General features: G+C 37.0%; 1 protein-coding gene across 1 annotated transcript; it reads right to left on the reverse strand.

Annotated features, from left to right (window-relative positions):
* Positions 1–986: 986 nt before the first annotated feature.
* Positions 987–9,125, reverse strand: LOC108673518 (N(6)-adenine-specific methyltransferase METTL4). Its single transcript, XM_018161362.2, has 9 exons — positions 9,033–9,125; positions 6,558–6,834; positions 5,641–5,911; positions 4,615–4,765; positions 3,881–4,067; positions 3,414–3,487; positions 2,879–3,053; positions 1,812–2,436; positions 987–1,362 (listed from the first exon to the last, which is right to left on the reverse strand). The coding sequence occupies exons 2-9, from the start codon at positions 6,819–6,821 to the stop codon at positions 1,214–1,216; spliced, it is 1,896 nt and encodes a 631-aa protein (XP_018016851.1). The 5' UTR covers positions 6,822–6,834; positions 9,033–9,125; the 3' UTR covers positions 987–1,213.
* Positions 9,126–9,267: the final 142 nt, after the last annotated feature.

Here is a 9,267-nt window from a genome sequence, read left to right on the forward strand (position 1 = left end):
AACAAGGTACTAGTAGGTAGAATAATCAACACGCTTTCTCTGACTACCTACATATATACCCTTTATCTTCGATGTGAATTTAGTTTTCTAATTGATTCTGGTTTTCTTATAGTTTATGAACTTTTGAACTGACGATTGAGCTGGACTCCGATACGTTTTCATTCTTAAGAAATGGTTAATATTCTGGCTGTTTTCTTTGCTTTTAAATTCCTGGTAAACTTGCGACTTAAGCAATCTAGTAATTTTAATACCCTAGCTGACGTTGCCTTTTTTTTAGCGGAAAAGAATTTAGTCGCCACAGCTCACTGGTCAAAAACTACGAGTTTCGTCACCAGCGCATGGAGTCATAATTGCAAATTTCTGCTCCAGGTGTGAGTGAAGGAGTAAATGTGATGAAATCTTTTATCAAATGAACCAGTATAAGAATCGAAAAAACAAAGTGTGAAGATAAATACAAACAATTCCAACAAAAAAGTTTCACGTGGCGGAGGAGCATTACCGAAGTAGCAAGTCTTACAATGATTGCGCTCTGTGCAGTATCATCCAGTACTATGTATATCAGTATATGTAAAGTTTTTGAACAATTACGTAACTGAACGTCCAGCACCCAGCAAATTTATAACTCTTACATTAAAAGTTGAGGAATGATTTCAAGTCCCGCCTCTCCAAGTTTACGACTAACAGGATTTATAATTTCCATGTCGAGATTTACATGATTAGTGATTAGATTAAAAAGTCATGATTGAGAAGGGATATAAAAATCTGTTTAAATAAAGCGCTTCTATTGAACATCTAAAAACGCAGACTGAAATTTTTTCATCATAACTAAGGCACAGAATTTTGAAAAATCAACAATACTCTACTATCCCTATAGTTTATAGGTATTTTCTTTCAAGTTCCAGACTCCAACTTCAAGTCAGTCAGTGATAAGGTGTGGCACAAGATACATAAAAAAATAAGATACACAATAAGATACACAAGATACATAAAAATAAAAACCTTTAAAAAAATTTATGTAAAAGAGAAGGCTAAAAAATAGGTATGAAACACTGACCTAAATATTGAATCCTTTAAATGGCACATCGTTTTAACTTTCAAATGACATAAGATAGCTTTAAACATAGACCACATATTTGACAACTGCAAATGGGATGAAAGCGAAGTAAAGTTTTATCTTTACTGAACTCTAAGCAGTATAAAGGTATACATTGACCTAAACAGTAGTCGATGGTTCATAAAGAGCCTCTAACTGCAGCCGCAGAACCTCTAGCCCAAGGCTGTGCCAGCCCGGCACGAGGCAGCGCGCGAAAAGCTCTAAGCAAGCGTCTTCTTCGTCCGCAAACCCAAACTCGCGGACAAGATCTGCGAGAGACATAACAATGGTTAAACTAATGTTAATTTATTAATAAAACATAATATGGATGAAATAACTAATAAAATGATAACTAATATTAGTTCAATAGTAAGTATTTAGTTGCTTTATTAAAAGAATTGTGATGAGAAATATTAATATTAAATTATACATATGAAAAAACTTGGGCGTCAAATGCTGAAAAATTCTAGACGTGTATCATTTACTTTTTTCAACTATGGCAAGATGAAAAGGATTACAGTCTTATGGAACTCGATGAGAGATAATGAAAATATTTCCTATTAAAAACAAATTTCAACAAAATTATTAACGTAATAACAGGTTTCTGAATATTTTAAACAATGGAACACCCCATTAGTATCTCCAACAGAAGCACATAAAGGTAATAAGTCCAATGGGTGAACAGAAACCTAACCACATATCTCAATTATGATATTACCATTAAGAGGTGGTTTGTGGGAGTGCAGTGCTGAGGGGACCGAGACTAGTAACATTTTCTTGTTTTTCTCCAACTTTACGACAGTTGACTTTTTTTGTACTTCACTGCAAACAGTGATATTATCTTCATCCCCTTCTTGTGCAGTATCAAGCATTTCATTCGACGATGAAGACTGCTGATTTTGATTTGATTCGTCACGGCATGAATTTAAAGAAGTCTCTTTCTCAGTAGCTTCAACATTCTGTACAACGTCGAGGAATTTTTCCCCAAACGAAAAATTACGATCTTGTCTTATACTTAATTGATAGTAGTTTGTATTTTGTTCGTGCTGCTCGTTCGTACAGGTTTCTCTCCAGCGTGTGTCGTCTGGTCTCGGAAATGGCAGTCTTTTTGGCAACTCAGATGGGTGTTTTTGTGGCAGATCTGATGGGTGTCTTTTTGGCAAATCAGATGGTAGTCTTTGTGGGAGCTCTGATGGGTGTCTTGGTGGTAACTCAGATGGGTGTCTTGGTGGCAATTCAGGTGGCAGTCTTTGAAAAGAAGTTGCGACGATGAGCCTCTCGTACGGCAGCTTCCCGTGACAGCCTTCGTCAGGAGAGGTGACCGGACAACCGCCCTGGGTCACCTGCAGGTAACATGTACATTCGTAACGTAACCTTTATTGGCAAGAAGTGTCGACTCATTTCTTTTATTCACACACACAGATGTGCTTGTTTGACGCATCACAGAGTGAATTTATTCGATAGTGTAGTTTTTTTTTATACGATACCGATGAAAATATATGCGGCTTTTGCATGTATCCGAAATAAATATAACAGTATGCAGGTATATGATCAGCTGAACTGCATAAAAAACTGTAGTCTATTGTGGTCAAAATACCCTATACAATCAGAATTGATTACTAAATGAGGAACTCGAGTAATGAGGTTAATTTCCGCAATGTAAGACTAGATAAAAAATACAAGGAAACCCTATGATGGATGCAATATATTTCAATATTCAGCCTTTTGACATTTTTTAATCATATAAGTAACCTATCATAACAATGAGTCAAAAGAAAGAATCACCTTCATCCAAAATAAAGTGTCGTGGATCGTAAGGTTCCATTGTGATTCAATCTGCTGAGTGAATTGCTTCAAACACGCTCGGTTGTTCGTAGCCCACACCAAGACCACAGAGTCTGGCTGTAAGATAGACCTCAGTGGGAGGTCTAATAAATCAGACACAGACATCATGTCGTACCTGCAATAAAAAATGGCATCACGCCGGGCAAAATGTCAATTTCAATATCACAACAAAGATAAAAATCAACATCATTCCAAGCGCAATTGAACGCGGGATTTATTTGCAACAGTGGAACCGCTTTTAAAAACTCGAACGCCACACGAGGCATCACAAGCTACAGATAATTAAACCTACATCAGACATACAATAGGAAACTCTTGAATATAACTCAGCCTGAACAACATAATTTCAAACACTGCTAAGTGTTTGTAATTATGAAAATTATGAAGCTGAAATTATGAAAATAAAATGGTAGAAATTATGTCATGAGTTTTCACCGAAACGATCGCCCTTTGCGAGCTCCTAAAATCATCTTACCCGTGGTGATGGCCTCGAGATTTTTTGGCGCGCTTGACATGCTTGTTCCACCACGGGGGATCCATAACGACAACCTGACATGGAATTTTTTCCCGTTAGATTGGGAATCTTTGGGCTTTCAATTGGGCTAAACGTTGTCGTATTCCGTAGATATTCTTATAATTAATGTCATTCAAGACGAATATGAAACGAGCTTCACTTTAATAATGGACAGTGTGACATGGATTCGTTATAATCCAAGTTCGACGAAAAAAGTATGGCAAGAAAGACTAAATTGTTCTCTAAAAGCAACATAAAGAAAGTTTACTATTACATATAATTCACGGTGCCAAAGTACGCATAATAATCATGAATAATTTCATACATCTTCAGAAAAGGACAACCACAACACTTAAATCCAATATACGAGTATAAGTTTTTACAAATTTCCCAATGTTTTTCGTAGAATAATCTATTAAGAATCAGACCTTATACCTCTGGTGCCGGGGCAAGACTCTGGTCATGGTGCGCACGTCTGCCTGCCAGTACGAACACCGCGGAGGAAGCAGGAAGCTCGACCCGTCGTGGGCAACCGTCGCGACTTCGCGCGCCTCGTTGCTGCCATGCGCACCCAACTCTTTGTGGCCTTCAGCTGCGCCAGTGCAATCTAATACCCTGAAAATTAAATCATACAATCATACCAGCAGCGCCAGTTCAGTTTAATGATATAATGCTTGAAACCACTATAAAAGTGTATCGTTTTAGACAGACTACGCTGCTACTATATACCACAAATTCTATCCAAACGTCATTGGATAGAATTTTCAAGATAGAATTTTACTATCTTGGTTCCCGATGATATTTAGATTTTGATAAAAGTCATGGCGCGAAAAAAAAATAAAGTAATGTAAGGATTATTGAAACAGACTACGCTGCTAGTTCTGGTATTGTACACTCCAAACGTCATTGGATAGAACTTTTAAGATAGAATTTTACTATCTTGGTTCTCGATGATATTTAGATTTTCAAAAAAGTAATGGCAGGAAAAAAAATAAAGTAATGTAAGTATTATTGAAACGCTATCTAAACCAACGTTGAAACGAGCAAAAAAAATCAAGCTTAGAATATCATTCAGAATGACTGAATATCTCTCGTTGCATATATTCCAAGCCATATTGCATCAAACACTAAAAAGATATCGGTAATAAGACAATATGCTAACCTGGAAGCAGCTTCACGCGCTGATTTGTTGTTCTGCCTGAAGTCGGACGAAGATGGCGTGAATTCAAATATTCTTCTGTACTCAGGTAGGTTGGCCATGTCTTGAAAGCGAGCCATTACTGACGCCGCTTCTTGAGAGAGTTCATCGTCCACTGCGAGCAGAGAAACGGCATTCAGGCAGAGCAGCTTGTTTTGTAAAACATATTACTAAGTTATTACACTACGAGAAATGAGGAAGTCCTTTCTGAAAATATTAAAAGACTTTTTGTTCTTTATTGAATCATCCTGACCAATTTGAGCGAAAAAAATGCGTTTCGATCATTGTTGTACGAGCATTAAAATGTCAGCATTTGTCTAATATGGCCCATTCATTCTCGGAGCGCATGAGTATACTGTTGATAAAAAACAGCCAATAGTACTTAGGAATAAGTTTTGAAATTACCGTAAAGCACCATTGGTGAGACGATTCTTAGTGAATGACAGGAATAAAGTCATAAAAGCTTGAAGTAAATGATCACTAAACCGGCAGGTGATGGCACTCATGAAGTGAATTCGTCTTTATTAGCTGTTGAAAAAAATCGTCGTTGATCCTATAACTCATTTCGATTGGGTTCGTTTACGATAACAACATCGCTCCGAAACCAACCTATTATGATAGTGCAAGTTGTGCGCGAAAGTTGGCTGACTAATTAGAAAGATAGGTAGGTAAGCGGATGCGAAAGAAGGAGAGAAAACATATATATAATTAGTAGAATTTCAATCACAGAAATAATGAATATAGCTGAAAAACTGGATAAAAAATATAACTCAGTACTCACTGCAGTGAGTGACAGAGAGCGCATTTTCTCGTCGACGAAAACATGAGGTCACGGACAGACGAACGGACAGACGGACGGACAGACGGACATGGCGAGCACAATAGTGCATTTTTTCCATAAATGAGAAAATGCGCTAAAAAGCAGGTATAAGAACATCTTTAAGATACATTACACAAAAGCCACGCAGCCTAAAAAACCTCCCAACGCACATTGGCTCACGTGTTTTCGTTTCCTCTTTCGATTTTTGCGTAGCACTTGAACTGCATTATCGGGCCCAAGTCGTTGAAGTTCATCAAGAGATGTCGAGCCCACTTTAGGTTCATCATCAAGGTCGTTTAGCTTCTCTTGGCTGGACAAATGTTCTGTAACTTGTCGCTGTTGTTCAGGGTTAGAATCTTGACGCGTTTCATGAGTCAAGGTTTGCGTCTCAAAATGTTCGTGAAGCTCGAGCATTTTGGCGCGCTTCTCGGCCGCCCCGTCCTGGCGACAACACGATCAAGTAAACAAAACGGTAGATGTAATATATACATAATTAAACTAATACACTGCACAGTTTTGAGACCGAGACAGAAATGGCGAAATGTCGTGTACGAGAAGATAGATTTCAGAAATGGTTTCCACTCAGTTTCAGCGACGCGTTTCAATCGAGATAATTCTGAAAATTTTAAATTGACCAACAATAACACAATAAAGTAAGTTAATTTGAGAGTATCTAAATCGTACAGTTACCAATATGAAACACAAATTCCCTTTTATTAGTGGAAGCTGTCTCAGAAAAAGGCCGCACCTACATACTACTTATAAAAAATGTAACTCAGTACTCACCTTCAGTGAGTAATAGAGAGCGCACAAAAACGTGAAGTCACGTACGGACAGACGGACGGACAGACAGACAGACAGACGGACGGACGGACATGGCGAGCACAATAGGGAATTTTTTCCATAAATGAGAAAATGCGCTAATAAGGTTTTGATTTCATTTATAATTTTTTTAAAATAAAATTTCTATTTATTTGTGCACGACTCAAAACAGTCCGTAACTTATTTAAATATTATTCTACCAGCAAAAACATTAAGTGATTTAATAGCAGTTTCACAGAGAAAAAATTACCTCTCATTTAATTACCATCATAAAAGGCGTACGTATTCGGAAAAGCTGCAGCATCAATGGAAACGATTTCCCGTCATCGCCATCCAATGCTATTGTTGTGGGCCCGTTACCGGCCGTACAGCCTCCCGATATTGTAGGTGGGGATTCGATTGTAGGAATTCTACAATCGTCTTTATTTATAACATCCCCTGTGTCGTACTTAGATGGAAAATAAAGCTTTCGTATCCATGAATAGTGATCCAAAATGAGGCCCATCGACGATCGGTGGAGAATTGACATGATTGAAGGGTACCTGCAACAATCATTAAATGAAAAGAATCAATAAATAAAACATTAATAAATATTTCAACAACTAAAGAGTGCGGAATAATTACTTGTGTTTGAGGGCACATATAAGTTGATGCAAATACGTTTACAAAGTGCGGACGATTGAAACATAGAACATTTATAGCTTTTTATTAACATATAACCAATTTTTGCTATTATTATTATTCATTGGACCTAACGAATACTGCAATAAAAAAAAAAACAAATTCAATGAATATAGGTTGTGAGAAAATATGGTGTTATATCCGACATATATTTAAACAAATTGATAAGGTCGATTAAAGGGATTTTAATTGCGATGCAATATAAAACCAATGAAAGCTGCTGCAACTGGACCCTTCACCTGGTAAACGCACATAATTCTAAATCTAAATTATTTGCATAAAATAAAATATTAAATGGAGGCATTTATTACTTTACATGAACGTCAACTATCTACTCTAATCCAATACACAAAGTAATTCTGCGCGATAATGTACAATAATTATATTTTTATGCCACAACATTCATACGTCGCAGTCTCATTCGTTCAGTCAATCACGCACCGGTAATTCGACATTCATCTTTAATCTAGAGAGTGCGCTGGGGTGATAACTTCTAAATAATTATAATTAATTTATTACCAGTATTTAAAATTGCAATTTTTCTTTTGATGATTGACATTTCAAATAAATATTAAATAGTGCATGAAATAAATTGAGCCCAGCACTGTCAGCACACACATAAGTTGAATCCCTAGAAAAGCAGACGAACAAAACTCAAATTCTATCATAAATAAATACGATTAATTATTTTAAAATCACACAATATTTTTTAGTTTAAAAAAAAGTGTAAAAAAGGTTTTCATTTGGTATTAGTAGTTAGTTCTTATAATCTACGCCAAACAATGGCTCCTATCGCTACAGATGAAAGGCTATTAGGGTCAGAATTCAATCCGCAGATTCACAAGATTAATCAATACGACTAGCAAGGCTTCGAATCCCTATCGGACAAGAACTTCTTCAGAAAGCCAAATCTCCCCCATTCTCCTCCCAGAGTTCCGATCATGCGCACAGTTACCAAAGACGTCACTGTTGAACTCCGCCCACATCTCCTATCCATTGGTCCACCGCTAGCACTTGGTCTACGTACAGGATGTTTCTCTACGAAAGCCATCCCCTTCACAACGTGAACCAAACGTTGTACGGAATCAGACTCATTCAGAAGATAGTTATACAACATCCATTCACTTGAAGTATCTAGATAATACAAGACTGCAAAAGAATTTTAGCCACCAACTGAGGCCACAGCACATTTACAGTTCAGCAGCTGGTTGCAAGGTCGACCTCGCACTTATCCCGACTCGTTATACTGACTTATACATTCAGGTTATTTGAGTTTTTTGAGGACAGTCACAGTCTCACAGAGTCAGTGGATTGTTATGATGTGCCCAAGGTATCAGGGCAAACCAATATGAATACATCAATTGTCAGGTATTTTCAAAGCCTTCACCTAATTATTTTCAGGTACAAATAATTAATAGTAATAAGATGAACATCATGCTTACAAAATGAATCCAGAAACGAAAAGTTAACGTGAAGGTTATCAACTGGTATATGTTGGCACACATTAGCACAAAGAAAACTTCAGAAGAACCTTAGGCTAAGTTTAAAGTTGCTGGGTTAGGGTATCGTACTCCTAGTCTTAAATACGATGTGTCTGCTATGTTTACCTTATGACTACTGACTAGTGTCTACTAACAAGATGCCTGAGCGCAATGAACATTATAAGCTAATAACGAATAAAAATTATCAGCGAGACTAATCATAAGTACAAACTGGAGAAGGTAGCTAAATTGAATCGTGCTTTAATTTTACGTTACCAGTAGATCATAAACGACCTGTAAACTTGATCTTGGGAGACATCTTTTTAGCATGATGAAAATACGTAGTTTTTACTTATGTTACGTCAGGCTTTGTAAGGCTGCCAACTTAAGTTTCCTAAACATTAGTTCATTCAAAAATTTACTACGTAGGCAAATGCTTTTAGAGCGCAGACTGAAACACGTGCAGTCATCTGAAAATTTTCAAAGTATTGGTACGCGTCTGCCCTGCAACCATTGGCCAACGGTGACGTCATCATAGAAGATTCGCGTTAATTTTCATAATTATCACTTCAACTTACCTCTGATGAAGATATTTTGATGCTAAGTATTTGTATGACCTATGGTCACACTATCACGAGGCACAGTCACGAACGTTTGTGATGAGTGCATAAAGCTAAGAGAACCTAATAACATCGATGGGCGGGGTTACAGTAATGACGTAATTTTACAGGGGCTGCATGTTGTTGTCAACTACTACCAGAAAATGCTAGAGGATTTATTTGTATTTTTAAAATGTTAATTAGGTATCTAAAA

Source organism: Hyalella azteca, unplaced genomic scaffold (genome assembly GCF_000764305.2).
Source record: "Hyalella azteca isolate HAZT.00-mixed unplaced genomic scaffold, Hazt_2.0.2 contig3384, whole genome shotgun sequence".
In the NCBI taxonomy this organism is placed as follows: Eukaryota; Metazoa; Arthropoda; class Malacostraca; order Amphipoda; family Hyalellidae; genus Hyalella; species Hyalella azteca.